Source organism: Callorhinus ursinus, unplaced genomic scaffold, assembly GCF_003265705.2.
Source record: "Callorhinus ursinus isolate GAN/ISIS: 27379988/994484 unplaced genomic scaffold, GSC_fseal_2.0 scaffold57, whole genome shotgun sequence".
In the NCBI taxonomy this organism is placed as follows: Eukaryota; Metazoa; Chordata; class Mammalia; order Carnivora; family Otariidae; genus Callorhinus; species Callorhinus ursinus.
In genome coordinates, this window is record NW_027397119.1 from 5,921,007 (window position 1) to 5,945,170 (window position 24,164).

The window sequence follows — 24,164 nt, forward strand, 5'->3', positions numbered from 1 at the left end:
ACCCCATGCACGCGGCTCTGCCACCTCACCAGGCCAGACCCCCTCAACTCTTGCGTGCATTGCTGTCTGCTGTGGGTGTGGAGAGTGGGAGGGTCCCAGAGAGTGCTAGCGGGAGGCTAGACACGTCTTCCCTCCACTCCTCCAAGCTCCGGATCCCAGCCCATCCGGAGATGGTCCCCAGCACGACGATCCCTGGGGCTTCTGCGTGCTCACAAGTCGTGCTTTGTGGAGGGCAGAGCCCACCTCGCCGCCTTCGGCCTTGTCCTTCTCACATTCTGGTCTCCCTCCTTTCTCATGCTTACCAGTCGCCATGCCCGAGGCCACCTGGCATTATTCCCATGAGTTGTCTGCCCTTGTCGGTGCCCTTGGGGCCAGGAGCTGCAGGCTGGAAGCTTACATGCCCATCCTGGTACAACAGAGTGATGTGGGACCTGCAGAGCCCCCAGCTCTGCATCCCCAATTCTCTCCCACAGGGTGCTCCTGGCTGGGGGGGGGGGGTTCTGCAGGCCTCAGGCCACCCACTCTTAGGCGCTGTCAGCCTGCAGGAGGGAGCACGGTGGGAAGAGCCTAACCCACTGCATTCTCCAGTGCACTCCCGCCCCCAGAGGCCTTCCTGCATTGCCACCCACGGCCCCTGACCCCACTGTGTTACAGAAGCAGGGCTGGTTCTGTCAAGCCCGGATGGTGATGGGAACCTGAGCCGCTGACTAGCTGCTCCTGAAAATCCTGGTTGCCTCCTCACTGCCCTGAAACTATGGCGTCCCCCCCACTGCCCCGACCACACGCAGGATGGAGATGGAGTTGGACTGTCAAATCCAGGTGGAGGAGCCCGCCTGGGCAGGGCCAGCCCGGACGCCTCCTGGGACTCGGCCAGAAGCCCTGGACGCCATCCACCCTCGTGACATGGGGCTGAGAGAGCGGGAGGGGTGACAGCAGGTGAGCCCTTCACAAGTGTTCTGTGGGGAGCCAGTCGGAGGGACACGGGGGGGCTCCTGGGAGGAACCAAGGGCAGTCTCCAGCAGGAGGCCCCCTTTATGGCTTTTCAGTGAATTCATACAGTGGGAGGAAGGGGCACACCGCACACATACGCGGGACACAGCAGACCCCAGGCTGGACACAGCGCACGGTACACTGAGGGTCGGCTCTGCAGACGGATGTGCAGCAAGCAGTGGGGGCCGGCCTTCGGGGCGCCAGTGGCCCTCCCACGTCCCCGAAGGCAGAGCTGGTGCCCGAGCCCGAAACCGACGCCCCCAGCCGGTGGCTCCCACTGGGGGGTTCCCAATGGGGTGAGACAGGGTGGGGCTTGGGGACAAAGACTTTACGTGACATAAAATCGAAGGAGCGGCCTCAACGAGTTGTGTAAAGTGGGGTCGAGGGCAGGGGTTAGGGGGACTCTCAGCATGGCCATGCGACTATTTACAGAAAGTCAGAGACATGCATGTTGAGTAAACGAGACTCGGTTCATAGGTTTATAGATCACTATCTTCTTTTATATATAACTAAATGCACATGGAGGGGGTCATGAGGCTCAAATGGCTTCAGAAGGTTCTTGTTTTGTTGTCACTTAAAAAATAAAGTATATTCATGTGTCTTCAAGTCACAGTGTCCCCTTCTCAATATTGCAGCTCGAAAAGCAGGTTAAGTAAGATCCTTGGTGACCAGTCTCTGGCCCCCTGGGACTGAGGGGGCAGAGGGGGTAAGTGGTCATAGCATAGGGGTGCCAGATAAAACACAGGATGGCCAGTTAAATTTGAATCTCAGATAAACTACAAATCACTTTTTGTATCGTATGTCCCAAATTTGCCTAAGACAGACTTTAAATTTATGTACTGTTTATCGAAATGCAAATCAAACTGGATATCTTGTATTTTTATTTGCCAAATCTGACAACCACGTTGTGGGACTCCGCGCCACCAAGACCAGGCCTTGGGACCCTTCCCTGCCTGCCACCAGCCAGAGCTCTGAGAAGGGGCGCCCAACCAGCCTCAGGTGGGAAGGCGGAGAGGAGTAGGGACAGAGTGGAGGGTCGGAGGGCAGGTCCTGGCTCAATCGCTTCCTACCTTTGTGTGGAAGGACAAAGGACAGCCTCTCTCTCTCTGTATGTGGTTGGGTGAGACCGAGAATTAGCATACATTAGAGGAACAGGGAATCTCTCACTCCCAACCGCAGGGGAGGTTTCTCAACCTCTCTGCTCACCCACCACCACCCCACTGCATGGAGGCTGGTTTTTCAGGGAGCTGGTTTTACCCACAGGAGGACTGCTACAACCTCTCTCTTCTCTCTCACTGGAGCCCTGGGCCAGCAAAATCATCCCGGACTGATTCTGCAGAACCGCAGCTATGTATGGTTTCCTGGGAAGAAAAGAAGATCAGGATCTGAGACTACGCTCTAAGCCCTGCTGTCCCATCCCCCAGCTGAGGGATCCCTGCGAAGGCTCTTCTCGTTCATGCCAAGCACCTGCTCACTGGCTCTCTGGGGCTGCCCGAGTGTTCTCTACCCTGCTTCCCCCAGGCCTCAGCTTCCGCTTCCAAAGTCCAAAAATCTGCATATGGCTCTGGCAGAGTTAGTTTCTCTTCTGGAAGGATTATTCAAGGCGAAAGGAGAGGACTGAGCTTTCTGGCCTCACCCCAGTTCCGGATGGGATTGGGTTTGGGTCTTTATGGTCTCAGTCCATGTGGAAAAAAATCACTTCTATCCTATTTTCCTGTCTGCAATAGACTTTGGGAGTGAGAACTCACAGTCGCAGAGGCCTCCAGAACCCCTCACGAGCCAGAACTCACTCTGTCCCACTTCGGGCATACACCCCAGCACCCTAACATCCCCAGAAATAAACCTGCATGGAAGTGAGGGTTCAGAATGATGCTCCGTGCCTTGGGTAACATCACCCCTCAGGTGTAGAAAGCTTACAAGCATAAGTATGTTCACCTGCCTAGTTCATGGACCTGGATAGATGCCTTCACTAGGATGGCTCATCTGGGCCAAGGGCCCATCCAAGGACGAGCTGGAACCTAGGTGGGTGGGAGGGAGGAATTGTTGCCCACACTCAGTCTCTCAGCAATCTGTCCCCACCCCTCAAGGCTGCTCACTAGAGGTGGCCCAGAGTAACAAAATCCAGCCCCTGTCTTCTGGCACATGGACACCCAAACCACCAGAGGTGCCCACCATTTCCTTTCCCCCCATCAGGAGAGTGGCAAATCTTGGGCTCTGGGAGGGCTGAATGAGGTTCATGGGCAGAGAAGAATCTCACGTAGTAGAAAGTACACTGGGAAAGGGCAAAAGAATGAAGGTAAGGAAGATGAGATCGGCAGGGAGGTCCTATGAACAAGGGTTGTGGGATATGGTGGGGAGAGAGACCCTGAGAAAGCACCAAAATCCCACAGTTCTGGGGATGGGAGAAGAGTCCAGTGACTTCTGATGTCCGTATCAGGACATCCTACGCTGCAGTCAGCCCGATTCTGAAGGCACCCTATTTTCCTACAACTCTCTACCATGACCACAACTCCGGTCCCAAGGACCAAAGCTCACAGTCCTTGTCAGAGTCCTACCTTCTCATCATTAAGTACACACCCACACTCACACAGGGTCCAGGAAAATACAATCTCCCATGTACCAAGGGCCACTGGCATCTCTGAGAGATGAACAAGGCTGAAACCCGCTTCCCAGTCTGGTTCTGGTGGAGGTGTTCCCTCATCCCCTACTCTAACCAAAAAACATGGCACAGCAGAAACAAAAAACCCACCTTTCTTTTAACAAAATGAAAAGACACTCCGCACCTCCTTCATGTGGATCCTCAAAGCCTGATTTTCTCTAACGCTGTCCATCTATCTCAGGTACCTATAGGAAGCTGAGGTGGCCCAGATGGGGCACGACAGGAATTTTTGCTGGGAGAGAGAGATCCCCAAGGTTCTGAGGAAGCTATGAGTATTCTGTGGTGAAGAAATGGCAGGGGCCTCAGGGCTTCATTGATGGAAGAGAGAGGCTGAAGGAAGGGAGGCAAGGACGGGAGGAAGGGGCGGAAGGAAGTGGTGCTGGCCTCAGGCCATGTGGGGCCTAACTCTCTTGCCCAGGCTGAATGTTTGGAAGGAGGCTCAGTGCAAACTTGACTAACATATATATGGCTTTTTATCAGTGCTGGGGACAAAAGCTGAAGAGGGAATGGGACACAACTGAGCGTGGGGTAGAAACCCCAGCAGGTGTCCTCACCACCCATTTGGAATGGGTGTCCTGCTTCCTGGCATTCAGAGCGAGAAGCCTCCCTAAGAAATGGTAGGCTGGGGCCTCCCCACAGGTCTCCCTGGGCCCCACCAGCTGCCCGTACGCTGTCTGGCATGGAAGGCAGAGGAGGGGGAGCTGGGGGGTCTCAGCACTCCTGCCTACCTCATCCGGGAAACCTCTGCCGTCTGTCCGCCATGCTCCCCTTCTTACCTGGACCTCAGGGGAACTAAGAATATTTAAACCTTCTTTTAGAGTTCTCTGGCTCTGTACAGAAAACAGTCTTCAGATAGCGTTGCTCTGTTTAGATTAAAAGAGAAAACAGAAGCAAAAGCATGATGAGGAATCAATGCAAATGAACCGCATAGCTTATATTCTGGAAAGGGAGAAAGCATCCGTGTTTCCCACTGGAAGGGAGTGAAGAAGATCCACGAGTTTCATTTGGTCTTTCTAGGTAAATGGGTCTTGTTTCTTCATAGTTTGATGTGAACTGTCATCAACATATGAGGTCCCAGGAGTGATGGTCCCTGTTAGAGCCTGACCAATCTAGTGAATAGTTCATGTCCATGAATGTCCCAGAAACCACACTTGTGGGGAAACTATGCCTGACAGGAGGAAGTCTATGATGGCATCAGGGATTTGGTCCCAGTTCTGGACAAATCCAGTCTCCACATCTTGCCTCCCAAATAGCCACCCACAAGGAGTACAGGAGCTTCTGGCTTCTGACCGGGATTCTGAGCCCTCTCCACGAGCTGACAGAAGATCTCCCACTTAGACAGTGGATGTCTCTTCGTTTCAGGGTCCCTGAAGAGCTTTCTCTTCCCACACAACTTTACTGTCCATGGCTCATTCCAGGAATGCAGAGAGATGCTCACACACATGCGCGTGCGCGCGCGCACAAACACACACACACACACACACACACACACACACATCATAGGCCACTGTGTTGCCTTTCCTGTCAGGAAACAGGATGTGCTGCCATTTTGTTGGCCCAGAACACTCAAAAAAACAGGAAGTGCTGCAACTTTCTGCCGAAGAGGGCCTCACTCAGGGTGGGCTTCAGTGAAGCTTTGAAGAAGTGAGAGGGAAACGTGACAGGGCATGCAGCAAGGACCGCTCCTGGGACGATGAAAAGAGCCAGACTTCTCTTTCACCTGTTAGGGGACTCTCCTCACACAGCCATCAGAGGGAAGTTGGTCCTTAAAAAGAGAAAAGGAAGGAAAAACAGGGACACAGCCACAAACAAATGAGAAAGAAAACCTCTAAGGTCGCATAACTGAGGTATTGATAGCTCTGGATCTTGTCAGTGTCTGTCACGGCGCGGGGTCCCGGCCACTGCCGCCTACTTGTTCTTGCCCAGAAGTGCGTCCACCTCCTCCTCGGGCTTGAGCGAGTGCCACTGGGCGATGGGCCTCCGGGGGTTGGCCAGCATGTCGGACCAGTGCCGCAGCTCCGTGCCCGTGGCGTTGCTGCCCACAAAGATCTTGCCGATGGCTTCGTTCTTGCCCAGCTTGTCATAGTCCAGCACGGTGACCACCACCTGGACTTTCTGTGGGGAAACAAAGGAGGGAGGGGGTTGGCAGGTGAAAATGAGCAATCCCGGGACCGAACTTGTCCTTCTCCATCCTCTACTCCAAATGCCCGGCAAGGAGAGGCCTCCCTGGGCACTTTGCTTCCCTCTCTGGCTCCAACTAAGACTGAACTTACACGGAGGCAGAGACCACACCTGCTGGAAAGAGCCTTTGTTTCTACCGAGAGGCACCTACTGAGCATGTGCCGGGCTCCGGCCCGCCATTGAGGGGCTGAGGGTGGAGGACGGGGAGGAAGTTGTGAACATCGCCTCCAACGAAAGCAGCAGACATGTACTCAGACACCTACAACCCCAAGTGACAGACACTGACAGGAAAGGCTTCACAGAGGAGGTGACACAGAAACTGGGAGGTAAGGGCTGAGAGCTTTTCTAGGCAGAGAGAGAAGAGGATCCCAGGAAGGAAGAGTAGCCTTGGTCAAAGCGCAGAAACACAAGTGTGCACATGGTGTCTGGGGAACAGACAAAGTTCAGAGCCACTGAGGTAGAGTGTGAGAAGCAACAAGGCGTAAATGGGGCCAGCAGCCCCCCACGAATGGGCTTTTATTCTTCAGCCGAGCTGCAGGGAGCTCCCAAAGACTTCTGAGAGGAGTGGCATGGAAATTTCAGGATGAGAACCCGGGCGCTGAGGTGGGAGATTCACTGGAGGGGGACTGGGCCTGGCTGCGGGGTCGCGGTGGGGTCGGGAGGGGAGGGGGGTCGTGAATGCCTGAACCAAGGCAGGGCAGTGGGAATGGAAGTAGGGGCCAGACTGGAGAGGTGTTGAGGGAAGGGAATCAAGAGAACTTGGTGGTCAGTCGGGCCAGCGGAGGGGACAGTCAGTGCCTTCCTCTGGTCTGCCCCCCCCCCGGCCCCCCTCCACCAACTCAGGCTCATCCTTCAGGACCAGACGTGCTCCAGCAAGCCTCAGCTGTGCTGTCCACCGTGCTCTGCATTTGCTCACGCTGAAGGCCCATCTCCCTGTGTTTCGGTGGCCTCTTACTGCTGCCCCTCCCGACCGTGAGGCCCTCGGACAGCAAGGACCGTGTCTTCTACACGTGTGTTTCTCCAGCCCCTCACGAGTTCCCGGCACTTAGGGAGTCCTCAGCAAAGTATGTTGGATAAATGAGAAAGGAAAGAAAAAGGGCAGAGGGTCTGAGATGATGCCCTGGTCTCTCGCTTGAAAACAGAAGGCGGACGAAGCAGGTTTGGCTGGGAGCCATATGCGGAAGATCATTAAATTGGTTTTAGGCACGTCGAATTTGAAAGCCCTGGGCCAGTTCCCTTTATAGCCACCTGAAGCGTTCCACAAGGACGACCCCTCTCGGTCTAACATTATCCCCGAGCTGCCCCTTGTCCCCTTGATGACTTCTCCATAGATGCCGACACCAGCTCTGACGATTCCCTTGGCACCCCTTCCTTCCAGCCCTAGGGAGGGGAGGGCAGGGGGTGCGGGGAGAGGGAGAGAAGAGGGGGCAGTTCAGCCCAAAGAGGGAGAGACCAAGAGTGCAGGAGGATCCAGCACTCTGCAAGCCCCTGACGGCTGGGTGGGTATCTGGTCCTGCCACGTTCAGATCCCACTCACGGCCGCTCGTGGTGAAACACAGAGCTCACCTCCCAACACTTACAGAGCCTGCTGGCAGGAGGAAGCTAGGAGAGAGAGAGAAGGGGAGGATGGAAGGAAAGAGGAGAGAGGAAGGGGGCGGAGGGGTAGCTGGGGGCAGACCTAGGGAGCAGCCGAGGTGGGGGAGGGATGAGCGAGGCGGGAAACGGCTGGCCCAGGAGAGCAGGAAGAGGAGAGTCTGCCCCCCCCACACCCCCCGCCTCCTCGGCAGCTACAACCTCACGGGCGCACCGCACACGCGGCTGCCCCCCAGGCCTGAAGGAATGACTTGTTCTGAATAGCTCATGTTCAACTCAGGGACGGGGGGAAGCTGTAGAAGGGGCCCCGGGGAGGAGGCCCCAGGATGGCTCAGTGAGAGCCAGAGCCCTCCCTGCCTGAGCGAGGCGGCTCGAGGTTTGGGGTGAGTTCCCTCGAGCCCCTACGAGGGCACACGTGCCGCCCCCACCCGCTTGTGCCGCTATGCCCGAAAACCCGAGCACCTGAATCTGCTCGAAGGGGATCTCAAAGCTGAAGGACTCGTTGAAGTAGGGGTTCAGGGTCTTCTTCTTCACCGTCGTCTTCTTCTTCTTGAGCCTCTTGCCATTCTGCATCAGGTGGATCTTCACGTAGGGGTCTGCGCAGGGAGAATCCCAGCCCCAGAGAGGCTCCCTTAGCCCCGCCCCCACCCTCCCACCAAATGCACTCGCCTCCCAGAGCGCCCACCGGCCAAGGCCAGGTGCCCAGCAAGCCCTGAGGCACAGGCTGCTGAGTCCGAAAGAAGCGAAGTAAGTGTCTAGTTCAAGGGCAGCAAGAAAGTTGCACTTCTAAGACCACCGCGGACTGACTGGCTGTGGCTGCCTAGAGCATTACATGGGGGCTATTCCTGAGACTAAGGAAGGCCTCGTCCAGAAGGAGTAAGGGGTTCACTTGGTGCTATCTGTCCAGGCAGGGGACAGAGGAATGCTAATGGCACCACACACATCTGCCATCCCTGATTCGGTCCAATCCTCCAGACCTTGCAGATGAGAAACTGAGGCCCACAGAAGGGAAACGACGTGTCCCCGGTCACACAGCTGGTCAGTGGCAGCGCTGGGGCCAGCAGGCCCCATGCTGTGGGTCAACCCCGCTCTGCGCGCTGCCCACCCCGCAGTGCCCTTCCCAGGTAAAGCCGGCAGGGCCTCTCCCGGAGAAGTGTCCCGGATGGTCAGTGACACGACAGAGAGGCAAGCTCCGGGCTGCACCCCGTCCCCTTCCCACACTTCCCTGGGAGAAGTCCCTAACTCATCTGGGAGATGAAGCTTCTCTGATCCTTTCCTCCATGGCCCGTACCGCCCGGCAGCTCAGAGCGGGGACAGGGGACCCTCAGAGAAAGGGGGGAAAGCCGGGCGTCTCCTGCTCCACGGTGCTGCCCCCAGGACCCCCAGCTGCTCTGACATATCCCCTATGTCCCAGGGCAGGAAAGCGCGGCTCTAACGGGTGTGTGAACAGAGGGCTCGGGAGGTGACTGGCTCGCTGGTGCCACCCAGTGGCAGCCAGAAGCCCTGCACGTACCTGAAAGGCCGCCTACGTCCATCTTCTTCAGGTTCTTGGCCTCCAGGATGCAGACGGTGAGCTTCCCGGCCGTGGGCACGTAGCGCAGGGAGGTGCAGATGTCGCCCAGCTTCTCTGGCTGTCCAGGGGGGAGAGCAGGACTCAGGGTCATCTCAGCCATCCCACCACTTCCAACACGGCTCATGCCCCTCTTGCCGAGACTAGCAAGACAGTGGTGCCTCCCCTGCTCTCTGGGTCCCCAGTCCCCACATCTGTGACGTTTGGAGAAGGTCTGGGGGCGGGGCCTCCTGCTGCAGTTCAACAAAGCCCCCGAGAGGGGGACTGCAGGAACCAGGGCCTCAGGAGTGAGTGGAGGGAGCGCAGGCTGCGGGCAGGAGTGTGTGCCTGACAGAAGGCGCGGGGCGTGGGGTGCGTCCGGGCTCCCACCCCAGGCCCAGGGGAGGAGGGAAGGAGTGGGTGTGGCGCACTGGAAAGGGCTCCTTTCCAAGGACACAGCGAAACTGAGTGTCTCAGAGGTCTTCCTCCCTGACCCTTCCGCCCTGGAGGTAGCTCCCAACAACCATTCCACTGGCACAGTGATCCGTGGTCCTCAAAGCACGTTGCATCCCTTTTCCTGGGTTACTGTGCCCGCAACGCTTTCACATAGACAAGTGGAGGGTTCTCTGTGACCACTGAGAGTTCCACAAAGCCCCACAATTTCGCACTGGAGGCAGGATGAGAACCCAGGGCTGCTGAGTCCTGCGAGCTCTGCCAACATCACACCAGAGTCGAGCTTCTCAGAGATGGGGCCACTTGGGCCAATTCTGACCACCTCACCCATATCCCAGCTTAGGTGTGCTGGCCCTGCTCCCACACAGCGTGAGCCCCAAGGTAAGGAAGGGTGTGTTAAGTGTCTCTTCTCACCCCCTCCATTACCACCTGGTACTGTGCTGGACACACAGCAGGGGCTTGGCTGAGACAAAGGACCGATGCCTGGAAGGAGCAGTGGCTAAAATGGAGTATCTGGCACACAGTAGGTGCTCGGTAAGTGTTTGGTAAGTGATTGAATGCTGTAGCAGTTGCTGGGAGGACAAGCCCCCATACTGAGAAACTTTTAGAATAAATGTGGGCTTTCCCTGTGGGTAAACTGAGGCACAAAGTCATGAATCACTGGCCCTAAGTGACAGCAGGAACTTAGGAGTAAAATAATAATGGTGTTCTCCTTTACTTGAGCACCTACTAGATGCCAAATGCCTACTGGGTGCCGGGTGCATTACAGAGATAGGTAATTCTCACCTGCAAAAACAGACTACAGGAGAGAACCCAAGTCGAAAGAGATTCAGTGACGTATGCAGGGTCACACAGCTGAGGGTGTGGAGCTGGGATCCTAACCCGGCTCACTAACTCTAAAGCCCGCCCTCTCCCTGTCAGGCCAATAGGCGGTAACCCAGGTCGGCAGCCACATTCATCTTCCCCCTCTCACCTCCTCCTTCTCCCCGCCCTGCAGGTCTCTCCACTCCTCGATGGGCTGGCCTAGGTCCACGGTGTTCATAGGCACCTTTACCTCTCCAATGATGTCGTGTTTGGAGAAGCGGTCAAAGTCATAGATAGCCATCACCAGGGTTTTGCCTCCTAGCTCCTGGTATGGCACCTGCAGGGCACAAGCAGGATCAGAGAGGGGTCAAAGCAACTCACGCACCTCCAGGGGCTGCTGTGGGCAGGACCCTGGGTCTGAGCTCTGTTCCCGATAGCCCACGGGACTCTCGGTGAGTGTGTAGAGACAGAGAGAAGACTTCGGGGCCTGGGGGAGCAGAATGTGTTTGGGAAGGGGGGATGTCCCAGGCCTACAGGAGCCTGAGCAGTGACCTCACACATAAGCCCACAGTCCAACCTGCCATCGTTCCAGCCTGAGCTCATTTCAGGGCCTTAGCCATGGCTAAGGACCAAGGAAAGGTCTGCAGAACTCAAATGGAATTGGGATCGGGGAGGGAACTGGCATTATCCTTCCAGCCCGCATCACCTTGAAGGTGAAAGTTTCATTGAAGGCAGGGTTCAGTGTCTTCCGATGGACTTTGGTCTCGTATTTCTTCTTCTTGTCTGGAAGAAGGAAGACTTTGACATAAGGGTCTGAGGTGCCTCCCATGTCCAGGGCAGGCAATTCAGCAGCCTGCAGAACGCCAACGGTAAGCTGTGGAGACAACAAGGGGGCCCTGAGTCTCAGGACTGCTCCAACATCAGACCTGGCCCCGAACCCAGCATGCACCAACCCTTCCCCAGCGGCGGGCTGCTGGGGGGCTGGGGTAGGAACAGGCTGGTGTTAGAGAAGAAGACCGGTCTCCATCTCCAGCCCCAGGAATTTGGCATGATATCAGTGGAAGCGGAAACAGAGAGGGCAACTGATTTGCCCAAGGTTGGTGGGCAAGTTTACAGCAGAGCCCATCTGAGCCAGGGAACCTTCTCTAGAGCACGCTGGTGGCCAAGGCAGAGTCAGTGTCTTGGGGTACATGCCCAGGGTTTCCAGCCCACCCCACTCCATGGAAGGGAGCGATGTCTATGGGCCGAGGTGGGGGGTGAAGGGTGTGGGAGTGTGGGGTTGTTTCTATCCCCCTCCCACCCAGATCCCAGCCCTATGCCCCGTCCCCCACTTCACCCCTCAGCCCAGCCCTCATACCTGGTTGGCCTGGAAATCATAATCCAGGGAAAATTGCAGTTTGCCCAGATTCTCTGGCTCTTTCTCTTCCTCCCCTTCACCTTCTCCCTCAGTCAGGCCAGTCTCTGCATCATCATCGTCCTGTGGGGGCTGGGCAAGAGGAGGGGTGAGTTAAAAGGAGAGAAAGGAGCCTAGCTGGCGCAGGGCCATCGGGAAGCCAGCCCCTCTGTGCCCACCCTGACTCGGAGCCGGGTGTGGGGCGAGGAGTAGGAATGTGGCACTGTCCTGGGAACTTGCTTCTGCCACAGCCCCTCAAAGCCCCCAGGCGGCCCCTCAGAACCCCAGCCTGTGTCCAGAAGACGCAGCTCTGGTTTGGGTGTGCCTCTCTCCTTGCAAGACACAGTCCTATGAGGCCAGGCACCACGCCGATGCTCTAGCGCTTCTTGAGGTAGGGGAGAGGGGCTTCCCTTGGTAGCCGCTCCCCAATTCTTCCCCAGCTCAGGCCCCACCCACCCTGGGCAAGACTTACCAGGAGCACAGTCCAGGCATTCATGAGTATGGAGAGTCCACAGAGGTGAGAAGAGAAGGGAAAAAGTGATGTAAGAGAAAATCCTACAGCTCAGACCAGCCCCTGAAGTTACAGGCACCTGGTGAGACCAGGCTGAGCGACACCCAGATCATTCTTGGGGTCTTCCCTCCCGCCCCAACTTCATAGTGCAGGCTTCTTTCGGGGGCGTGCGCGTGACACACACACACACATTCACACACATACAGGCATGTATACACATGCACACTCAAGCACTCAAAGGCTTTAATCTCTGGCTGACTTCTGGAGATCAGGCCCTTCCTCCCATCCTCCATATTGATTTCTTGAGCAAGAGATTTCTCCTAGTCACTCCCAGAACAAATGAACGAATGTGGGTAAAAGTGAAGTACCCCGGGGCCTTTGGAAAATTAAAAGGAGAAACTAGGGTTGACCAAAGGACATTTCCAGGCCAATCAAACCCCCAAAACAGGGGTAAATAAACCAAAGGATAATGTGACTAGAGAGATGGATTCCACTTGGCCCTGTCTTGGTGCCCCAGGACCATTCTTTCACCTCATTTGATCCCGCACCCATCCCAAGCAGATGCCTCCAGCGAGATTTTCTCCTTTAGTCTCTTCTGGCAAGAAAACACAGGGCCACTCCAATGGCGGTTTCCTGGAGGGTTGGGGTTTCTCTTTCCAACATTTTGTCCCATAGCCTCTTTGGGGGTCAATATATTGTTCTCTTCCTCTGTCTTTTCAAGGATGAGTCCGTGCTAACACGTGAGTAAGTCCCCCCTTCCCACCAGCTGATGGGTAGACAACATTTCACTAGAGACGTAGGCAATAGGCAGGGGGAGGGCGTGTGGAGGTCTAAGAAGGGGAGCTGTTTTGACTGTAGAGCCCAGAAGCCTTTGCTTCACCTTCCAGCATCTGGAATGGCTGGGCTGGGCCCCTCTCCGATCCTCCCACCCCTGCATTGTCCTACCTGACCCCCTTTCATGTCCTTCATGTTCATGGCATTCTTCATGCCTTTGCCTTTCTCCTTCTTGTTCTTCTTCTTCTTACAGCAGCACTTCTTGCAGATGCAGAAGCAGCAGGTGAGGAGCAGGAGGCCAGCGACCACAGCAATGGCGATCAGTGCCCAGGGTGGTACTGCCCACACAGAGAGGACCCCGAAGTCAGCAGTGCTCTGCCTTACAGCCCCTGACCCCATAGCATTGGCTAAAATGGGTGAGACTAGGAAGTCCAATGCCCACACTCCACCTTTTTAAACCACACACTCATGAGTGCTTGACGTGTAAGTTGCATATCCTTTTTGCGTGTCTTTTCATTAATACCTTGCTCTCTCCTTAGCCTACTGCCCTTGTGGATATAGCCCCCTAACTGAGAGATAGCAGCCAGGTATATATAAGGAAGAACATCAGTTTGGCTCTGTTGAGTTTTGACTCGTTTGATCTATGGAAAACTGGCTTATATTGGAGAGCATGGGATGGTCCTTATCTGACCCAGGTATAGGAAGAGCCCCTTCAACCCATTCCCTATGTCCAGTCTTGAGAGGGCTGACCCAGGGCCAGCAGGCCAAGCTCCTTAAGGACCTGGAAGGCTCAGCTTTGCGAAACTTGAATATCTGGGGATGGGCCCTGGGCTGCTCTCTGGGGTCCTGAAGTGCCCGCTCCCACTGGTGGGGGCTGCTCCCCTTAATCTCTGGTGACTCCTATCCAGCCTTTGCCAGGAATTCAGAAAGCAGTGAGGGAGGAGGGAAGGTATTTTCCATCTTCCAAACTAAAGCAGTTTCAAAACGTGACTGGCAAACTTCAAAAATGACTTCTGTTTCATGACTTTTCATCTTCCTCTGGTTTCAACTTTTGACAATTTTCTAAGCTGTAAGGACTTTTTTCCCCCCGGGAGCCTGGGGCACATAAAACCCTGTCTTCCCTTTTAATAGCGCTAGACCCCACTCTCCCCCATTCCTGAAGGGGCTCCCCAAACAACCCATCCTGGAATCCAAACATGCAGCCAATCACGCCCCAGTGGCTCTCCCCACTCTTCCCCACCCTGCCCTGCCCACAAGGCCTTTCACTAACCCTAGCCTCACCCCGCCCTCTCAGCCACCTGGGGCACTCACAGGGGATCTTCTGGATCTCGTTGAAGAATTTCTCCTTTATCTTGGCAAACATGTCCTCCTTACTCTCCCCAGCGCCCTCACTCTCGGTGGAGTTGTGTAAGAGCCCAGTTGATACTGTGGCTGTGGTGGTGGTAGGAGCCACAATGGGCTCCTGGTTCCTCTTGAAGATGTTCCTCATGGTGGCAGAGGGGATCGCTGCAGATCAGAGGGAACAGGAGCAGATGAACATCCCAGAGGTCTGAGTGCAGAAAGCTCTACCCAGAGGAACAGGAAAAGTCTTTCAAAAGCTAAAAACTATTAATAATAGTCCCTTTATAATGCAAAGACAATTCCCATAATATTAACAACTGCGGGAAAACAGCAACAGTAATGGTCAACATCAAGTTAGGACATAGATGAGTCAGGCACTGCGCAAAGTACTCTCCATGCATGACCTCATTTAATCCAAACAATAGCCCAATGGTTTTTTTTAAAGATTTTTATTTTATTTATTTATTTATTTGGGAGAGAGAGTGAGAGAGAACACAAGCCGGGGGGAGGAGCAGAGGGAGAAGCGGACTCGATCCTGGGACTCCAGGATCATGACCCAATAGTCTAATGTTTGATTATTATTCCCATGTAACAGATGTGGAAATGGAGGTTCAGAGAGGTCAGGCAGTTTCCACTTAGCTGGTAAGTTCTGAAACTGATGTGTGAACCAGTCGGCCTGACTCCAAAACCTGCAAACCTAATCGCTTTCATATATATCTCATTTAAATCCAACCACACAACTCTAAGAAGGAGGCAAGGTTCTGCTTTCGAAGACTCCTTCTTGAGCCTTTCTCCTCCTTAACTTCTGTGACCTCGTTCTGCCTAGATTCCTGCCTGTTCCTAGCAAATTCCTGCTGTCATCATCCCTGCCCTCAATCTACATCAACATCTCTAGAAAACAGAAGGCAAGAGATTGAAAGAGAAGCTGCCCATAATTTTACCATGCAGAGATAACTCAGGTTCGCATACTGGAGCATTTTATAACAGTTTTTCAGAGTTTTTTTTAACCTGCCGAGGCCATACTACATGTAATTCGGCATTCTGCTTTTTTAATTTTTATTTATTTATTTTTAAAAAGATTTTATTTATTTGAGAGAGAGAATGAGATAGAGAGAGCATGAGAGGGGGGAGGGTCAGAGGGAGAAGCAGACTCCCCGCTGAGCAGGGAGCCTGATGCGGGACTCAATCCTGGGACTCGATCCCGGGACTCCAGGATCATGACCTGAGCCGAAGACAGTCGCTTAACCAACTGAGCCACCCAGGCGCCCTCTTTTTTTTTTTAAACATAGGATTTTATCATAAGCCTTTTCTCTCTCTTTTTAAAAAAGATTTATGGGGCGCCTGGGTGGCTCCGTCGTTAGGCGTCTGCCTTCGGCTCAGGTCATGATCCCAGGGTCCTGGGATCGAGCCCCGCATCGGGCTCCCTGCTCAGCAGGAAGCCTGCTTCTCCCTCTCCCACTCCCCCTGCTTGTGTTCCCTCTCTCGCCGTTATCTCTGTCGAATAAATGAATAAAATCTTTAAAAAAAAAAGATTTATTTATTTATTTTAAAGAGAAAGACAGAGAGCATGGCAGAGGAGTGGCCTGCTCTGTTAAAAGTGGGGCTTTGGGAACATAGCTCCACAGGCATTGGAGGAGGAGAGGCTGGGGCTGGGGGCCGGCAGACGGCTGGTTCCACAGGCCAGCCAGAGATGACGTGGATCCAGACCAGAGTAGGAAAGTAGGGGATGGAGTAGAGAGGACAAATGTGAGAACCCTTCATTCATTCATCACTCAGCAAATTTACTGAACTCATATCATGCTCCCTTTGTGGAACTCGCCATAAATTAAATTAAATAACTGTACATAAGTGAATATAAAATTGTAATTCTGAGAAATGCCACAAAGGAGAGATACTTGGTGGTACGAGTTTATAATGGGGTACATTTGACCTAATCTGGGAGAGAAAAAATGCTTTCCTGAGGAACCAACTGAGACCTGAGGATAGTGGGAAATATCCAAGTGAGGAGGAGAGGAGCAGCCTGAACAGAGAGAACAGCATGTGCAAAGGCCCAGAAGCAGGAAGCAGTGTGCTGAGTGCAGAACCTAAAGAAAGACCAGAGTGGAGGGAGCCTGGGTCCAGATGGCACTGGCACAGCTGGCCAGGCCGGCCCAGGCGCAGAACCTCACAGGCCACAGCAAAGACTTCGTTTTTACCCAAGACTAACGGGAAGCTGTCAGAGGGTTTTAAGGATGCAGGTAATGTGTACAAATTTACATTTTGAAAATTGCTCTTTGGAGGCAGTGAGTAAAAGCCTAGAATGCACCCTGACTCCAGAGGGAAAGGGAAAGAGTTTAAAACAGCCAATAATGGATGCCTTGTCATCCCCAGGTCCCCATGAAAGATTCTCCAGTGTTCTTGGGGAATCACCAGAGAATGACAAACAGCTGCTTGGAGGGAACGTGGGGCTTGCTAATAAAGCCGTAGCACAGAGCAGTGGCTTTTCCAGGGCCTGGAGCCTAGAAGGCCCTTTTAAATCCACTTCTGACCAAAAAAACAAAAACAAAAACAAAAACCACGAGAACAAAGCTGCCCAGCTAAGCAAGGGGATAACGAAGATGCTCGAGAAGATGGCTCTTGATAGAAGGCAGGCGCAGGGTCATGCACCCAGAGATGGGTGGGGTAGATGCAGGGCCCACTTGCTCAGTTACACATCTAGAAAGTGCTGGGAGTCATCCTGGATTCCTCTGCTGCCATCACCGCCACAAGGCATCTGCAAACTCCTCAGCTCTACTCACAGTGTTTTCCAAATTCCGCCACTTTCCACCCCCCACCTGGAGTCCCCCAGTAGCCACCTACCTGGAAGCTTTCCAGTCTCCTCTGCTCTGTCTAATCTCCACACTGCAGCCAGATCCATTTATTTTAAACCCTCCAATGGCCTCTCATCACACTTAGATAAAATCTCTGCTGGGCCTGGCCTCTGGCCCCTGGCTAGCTCCCCCGTGCATTTCCTACCTCTTCCGCTCTCACCCCCTCAGCTCCTGCCATATTGCAGACTGCAGGTCACAGGCTCACCAACCCAACTCACAGCTTCGCACTTACTTTCCCCCCAGCCTAGGCTGTTCTTCCTCCAGAAATCTCCTTGATCCCCCTGAGGCACCATCAGCCCCTCCTGTCTTCATTTCCCACCATGGTCGGTCATGCCAATAACTTTTTCCCTAATTCCCTCCATCTCCTCCCTTTCTCTGCCTGGCTAAACACCACTCCTGGAGAGACCCCCTCGCCCGTTAGGGACTGAGAGTTTGTGTCCCCCTCACTCACGTTGAGATCTAATGCTCAACGTCATGATGTTCGGCAGTGCTCAGGTGATCGGGTGGAGCCCTCAGGAATGGGGTTGGCACGGGAGAAGCAGATGCCAGAGCTAGCTGGCTCCGTCCGCCATGTGAGCAGCCAGACACCGGCGGTCTGTAGCCTGCAAGAGAGCTGTCACCGGAACCCAACCGTGCTGGCACCCCAATCTCAGACGTCCCAGCCTTCAGAGCTCTGAGAAAGACACTTCTGTCATTGATAGGCCTCCTGGTTTATGGTATTGTGTTACAGCAGTCCGAGCGAAGACATCCACTATCGGCACTGTCCTCTCCACTGCCCCCAGACTACTGAGCACTGTGGGCGAGCATCCTGCATGAAGGCAGCTGGGCGCCCCAGAGATTCCCAACGCCAGCCGGCCCTTCAACCCTGCATGGAAATCTTCGGTACACTCCCCATCAACTCACTCTGCCTCCCTTCACAACGGACACTGCAAACCTTCTATTTCCACGGCCCTGGGGCTTACCCACGGCCCCAACACCTGGCCTGTTATTATTAGAAGTCATTGAAGAGAAATCTCTGATAATGCCCCACCAGAGGCCAAACCACCGACCTTCGTGCATATTGACCACCCTCTCCTCCTAACCTCCTGTTTCAGCTGAGTAGATTCCTCCTATCTAAGGTCAGGCCCTCCATCTCAGAGGCGATCCCTCTGACCTTCGCAGGACACCTTCTTGATCCGTGTTCTTCCTTATGCCCAACCTTTCTTGGTCAACCAGTTTGTTCAGATCTAGTTGATTCACAGCCTACTGGGGACTGGTCACCAGGTCTCGGGACGCCTGCCTAATCCTACTTTCCTCTAGACCATGCAACCTCTTCAATGGTGGAGGATACACTTGTAAGAAAAATTATTTGTAGGCTCAGGAATTATTTTAGAATAGTGAATGTTTTCATTTGAGCCACCACCATATTTTTAAGAGTTGGCAGCTACTGAGTGATACAAAACGAATAAAATGTGCAAATAACATAAACAAACAAACAAAACAAAAATGGGAACAGGGAAAGGCTGGGCATAAGAAAAATTCCCTCTATGGGGCGCCTGGGTGGCTCAGTCTGTTAAGTGTTCGACTCTTGATTTCTGCTCAGGTCATGATCTCGGGGTTGTGAGACTGAGCCCCATGTCGGGCCCTGCTGGAGATTCTCTCCCTCTGCCTCACCCCCTGCTCACTTGCTCTCTCTCTCTCAAATCATAAATGAATAAATCTTAAAAAAAAGAGAGAAGAAAAGAAAAAGAAAGGTTCCCTCTGCTGGATTTTTCCATTTTAAAATACCACCAACCAACCAATGAAAACCCCCCCCCCCCCCCCCTTTTTAGCCTCCCCCACCCCCCCCCCCCCTCCAGGGCCTTGCCCCCCACCATGGTCTCTGTTTCCCCAGCCCTCTCCCTTCAGCGTCCCCCCCGTGGCTTCTGCCCCATCACTCCACTGATGTGGCTCTCTGCATAGTCACAGGTGACTGCAAGGTTGCTGAGCCCAGCAGAACCTTTCATTTGGACGTACTTGACCTCCCTCGTGTTCACCCCGACCACTCCCTGATTCTCATCATAATTCAGACTCCAGCAGTTGCCTCAAAGTTTGCCCTCAAGACTTCTCTTCCCAGGCCAAGTGCCTCCAGGTGACCTCTAGCACACCCTGGCCTCAGCCACATCCCCATTCCGATGACTGTCAGAACCCACCTTACTTCTGAACTCCGAGGCCCAGAGGTCCAGCTGGGCCCTTGACAAACCCCCTCCGTCCCCTGGATTTCCTCTCGCTCACCTCCAATCAGTTCTGCAGGTGCCACCGAAGCAATCTTCATAAAACATGAATCTGACCATGTCACTGTGGTTAAAAGCCATCCCAAGGACACAAACCACAATCCTGAATGCGGCCTACGAGGCCGTCCTGTTCTGTACCCAGCATCATTTCCTCTTCCCCTCCCCTGAGTCTCTAACACCAACCACACCTGCCTTCTGTTATTTCTTCTAATACACATGCGCCGCCCCCAACATGCACACTACATGGCCTTTGCACATGCTGTGCCCCGCTCCCCAGCTTCACGGAGCTAATGCCTGCACATCTGTCTCAGCCCGGCTCAGATGGTACCTCCTCAAGAGAGCCTTCCCGACCACACTCATGGCTCCTGCCGCCACCCCCACCAGATGGAGGCCTGATATTTGTCCATGGCTCCGTCCTGACTCTCACAGTCCTTACGAGGCCTGGGACTATTTAAGCAGAGACTGCACTTGTTTCGCTCACCCCTGTAGCTCTGGTGCAGGGCTTGGAGAACTATGGCCCGTGGGCCACATCGAGCCCGCTGCCTAATCTTTGTAAATAAAGTTTTACAGGAACATGGCCACACTCATCCGTTTACACAATCCCTCTGGCTGCTTCTGCACCACAACAGAGCCGAGTGGCTGCGGCAGAGGCTGTATGGCCCGCAAAGCCTGCAATCTCTACTCTCTGTCTGGTCCTTTAAGAGAAATTTTGCCGACCCTGCCCCAGCAGATACCATACCGGCTGACATACGACAGTAAACATTTGGTACGTGATTGGAACAAGGAATGAGCAGGACACAGACTCTTAGATCACTGGGCACGTGATGTCACCTCGCAGATGACACCGGAACCTGTCCTTCCCCGGACGCCCAGGGCACCAGTGCCTAACTGCCGGCAGGGCTCTTTCCAGAAGCATGTTAAGACTCAATCCGACTGCTCCAACAGTCACCAGGCTGGGTCCAGGGGCGCGCATGGGGAGCGTGTGCGTGCATGCACGTGTGTGACGAGACAGGTAAGTGAGGGTGTGCACAGTTCTGAGGGCTGCCCGCTCTTCCTCTCCCTTGGCAGCCGGCCCTGTGCTATGGAGTTGGGCACATTCCCTTACGAGCTGTCTGACCCTGGCTGGTTTCTTTGACCTCCCCGAGCATGAGACGGCTTCACTGTCAAACAGACCTTGCATTCCTAGCACCTTTAGTCGAGGCTAGGATTAAATGGGATGGTGTGTGCTCTTCCCACGGCCCCAAGCCTGCCCAGAGCACTGAGAAGTACGTCTCCTCTTTCCAAGGCTGCTCTTCAGGCTGAGTTTCCATTTCCCCTCGAGAGCTGCTCCCTCCAAAGTGACTCAATGACCCTTATCCCCTTGCTCTGCGGTCTTCCAGAGTCCAGGAAGTTAAAAAATGTAAAGAGAGAAAGCAGCCCAAGCCCTCTCCCCACCACCCAATGACCCCACTGTGCCCTCCGGAGGCTCCAGGCCCCTCTGCCCCTCTGCCCTGCCCCGGGGCCCTCCGAGGTCTCTGAGGTCTGCCCTTCTCAGGGGGTCTTTCTTTCTTTTTTCTTTTTCTTTCTTTTCTTTCTTTTTCTTTCTTTCTCTCTTTCTTTCTTTCTTTCTCTCTCTCTCTCTCTTTCTTTTTCTTTCTTTCTTTCTTTCTTCTCCTTCCTTCCTTCCTTCCTTTCTTTTTCCAAGGCAGGGCTCAATCCCAAGACCCTGGAATCATGACCTGAGCTGAAGGCTGACGCTCAACCGACTGAGCCACCAGACACCCCTCAGGGGGCCTTTCTGTCAGGACAAGGAAGATGGGAAGCTCGTCAGTCTTCCTACTTTCCCTCTTGTCCATTTCTAGTCTATCAGTCCAGCAGGCAGAGGGATCCTGTTTCTAAAACAAAACCCTTTTAGCGGCTCATTTCCCTCAAAGTTCCCCGTCCTCCCGACAGCCTTCAAGGCCCTGCACACCCAGCCGGTGCCCTCACTCCTTTCCCCGCCCTGCCCACCCGGGCTCTCCTCCTTCCCTCCTTCTGCCTCGCTGGCCTCCTTCCAGATCTTCACCCATGCCAAGCACACTCTTAACTCAGAGCCTTGGCACCTGCTCTTCCCTCAGCCTGAAACACTCTTCCCTGCAGATTTCCACATGGCTAGTCTGCAGCTCAGCAAGGTCATCTGTGATGACCGTTTCCGAAAGTGCAAACCCCACAAACCACTGGCACCTCCCCCCCTTTTTTTCTCTATAGCACTTATCATCAACCAACATACGCTATATTTTATCATTTTATGTCTCCACTCACTTTAAGATTCATGAATAGAGATTTCTGACTAGCACATAGTAGGCCCTCATAACTCTCTGTTCAGGAATGGATGAGTCACAAGCCTTTCATGTCCACAATGCCTGCGCTCTCCAGCCTCTTAGAACTCACCCAGTTGTGAATGTTTGTGACATCACCAACTATTTCTAGTGCACGTACGCATTTCTAAAAACAACAAAGTTTTATGTCCCCTCTTGGGCGCCTGGGTGGCTCAGTTGGTTAAGTTTTATGTCCCCTCTTGGGTAAGCTTAAGGGGTCAGTTTTTTTCTTTTATTCTTTCTTTTTTTTTTTTTTTAAGATTTTTATTTATTTAACAGAGATAGAGAGAGAGCACAAGTAGGCAGAGCAGCAGACAGAGGGAGAGGGAGAAACAGGCTCTCTGCCGAGCAGGGAGCCCAAAGCGGGGCTCGATCCCAGGACCCCGGGATCATGACCTGAGCTGAAGGCAGCCGCTTAACTGACTGAGCCACCCAGGCGCCCCAAGGGGTCAGCTTTTTCTTCCCTACTCATTCCACCATAAGCTAAGGAAACAAGATGTTGAAGACTCAGCACCAGTTCCCAATAGTCCTATGGAAAACAGAGGCCCAGAAAGGTGAAGTGACTTGTCCAAGGCCACACACCCCATGCTGCTAGCAGCGCTGGGAGCAGAATCTTCTGGAACCCCATCCAATGCTCCTTCCCCTCCAGCACAGCCGCCTCCTTCATCTCCAGGGCTCTTCCCCACTCTGGGATGCAGGCTTCCTGCGTCTTGAGCAGAGACGGAGACAAGCACAGGAAAGAAGGAAAAGCCAAACCCTCAGGAATTTATAGCTGCCTTGGCCTTCCTCATGGCTCAGGCTGCAGTCCTGGGGAAGGCAGCCAGCTGGAAGGGCTGAGGATGATAAATGATTGGAGGCTCCAGGGGCTCCCAGGACGGAGTGAACTCCTCTGTCTGGTCAGAATCGCCAGAGTGGGAAAGCATGACATGGTACCATCAGGCAGGGATGGCTGCAAGGTGCTGTAACAGCAACACCAGGACACCGGAGAGACAGGCTGGGGGCTGGGTGGAGGCGCCTGCTCTGGGCCTGCAGGGTCGGGGGTCAAGGTCTGACAGCGGGCGGGGGGCGGGGCGGGAGGGGGGAAAGGGGAGCTTGGGAGACCCAGCCAGGAGCAGATAGGGGAAAGCATGAGGAAGAGTCTAATTCCTGGGGAGACCCTGGGAAGCTCGTGCAGACCATCCCCCCACAGCACCGCACCCTCAAAGCCTGGCTCAGCGGGTTGGAAGTGTGACCCAGGAACCCTCGAGGAGCCGCCACAAGCGCCCTGGCTCACCATGACGCGGGTGGTCAGTGGCCACACTGCGGGAACTGAGGTTCTAAGAATTCAGAGAGACTTGCCGGGGGAAGTTAAAGTTCAAGACCAGTGGCTGGAAGTCAGATAAGCCTCGAAGGCTCCGCGCACCAGAACAGTGCCCTCCACCTGGCTTCCATCAAAGGCTGCAGGAGGAAACTACAGGCACGAAGAACTCAATAATCAGTTATGTTTCTGGTTTTGTTCTTGATGAATCTGCCTGGGAGGGCACAGTCATTTCAGAGATAAGACGAATTCCACTCAGCTGAGTGCCTGCCCCACAGTCAGCATCATGACTGGAGCCCAAGTCTGCCTGAGGTCAGCCCCTGCTCTCCCACTCCCTTCCCCCCTCCCCGGGTGGGGTTAGGGGGCAGGCCGCAGCAAGGGGGAGCCTCCAACAGTGGGAACAGAAGCCCAAGGAGCAGGGGTGGAGCTGAAGCTGAGTAGCCGGGTAGAGTGGAGAATCTCCACCGGTATTCCCTTCTGCCCCCATGCCCAGATGGTTGCTGTCCATCTGTCTGTCTGTCCAGGATGGCCACTTGGCTCCTGTGACAGTCTCAGTCCCCAGCCCTCTGGCCTCTCCTTCTCTCCTCGGGGGAAGTCAGTCCCACCTCCGGACTCCAGCCACCACTCAACGAGTCCTCCTCACCTGCATGTACCCCTTCCCCAGCTTTCCCTCCTCCCCACAGCCCTGCACTCTCATGGAGAAAAGCAAAGATATGGCCACCTCAGTCAAGCTCTGCTGGACACCGGAGTAAGTGGGCCCGGAGCGGGGAGGGGGCAGGGCCAGGTGAGGAGGTGCTTGTGGTCTAACAGTCCTTGCCCACTCGAGCCCACGCTGGAGTCCCTGAGCACTAGCTCGCTGCCCGCGGCCCCTTCTGGCAGGGCGAGCAGCCACGTTCGGCCTGGTGGGGGGGGGGGGGGGGGGCAGTGTCGGGGAGCCAGCGAAACCCTGGTTGACTTATTCTTTATCTCATCCATTTTTCTGTCACGTAGGAACAAACCCGAGGAAGCAGCCCGGAGCAGGGGAGGAAGCAGGATAGCAGGTGGGTGTTAAGAAGGTCATATGAGGGGCGCCTGGGTGGCTCAGTCATTAAGCGTCCGCCTTCGGCTCAGGTCATGATCCCAGGGTCCTGGGATCGAGCCCCGCATGGGGCTCCCTGCTCGGCAGAAAGCCTGCTTCTCCCT

General features: G+C 54.5%; 1 protein-coding gene across 3 annotated transcripts in view; it reads right to left on the reverse strand.

Moving 5' to 3' along the window:
• Positions 1-2,285: 2,285 nt before the first annotated feature.
• SYT2 (synaptotagmin 2) overlaps positions 2,286-24,164 on the reverse strand; it is a 107,106-nt gene continuing 85,227 nt past the window's right edge. For 2 of the 3 annotated variants that reach the window (XM_025855294.2, XM_073884468.1), the window contains exons 2-9: positions 14,219-14,413; positions 13,079-13,245; positions 11,587-11,706; positions 10,936-11,103; positions 10,399-10,566; positions 8,937-9,054; positions 7,886-8,019; positions 2,286-5,764 (exon numbers count right to left, since the gene is read on the reverse strand). In XM_025855294.2, the coding sequence (XP_025711079.1) occupies positions 5,558-5,764; positions 7,886-8,019; positions 8,937-9,054; positions 10,399-10,566; positions 10,936-11,103; positions 11,587-11,706; positions 13,079-13,245; positions 14,219-14,396 (1,260 nt within the window). In that variant the 5' untranslated portion in view covers positions 14,397-14,413 and the 3' untranslated portion in view covers positions 2,286-5,557. Of the gene's footprint in view, positions 5,765-7,885; positions 8,020-8,936; positions 9,055-10,398; positions 10,567-10,935; positions 11,104-11,586; positions 11,707-13,078; positions 13,246-14,218; positions 14,473-24,164 lie in introns of all 3 variants that reach the window. The other variant, XM_073884469.1, reaches the window with a different exon arrangement.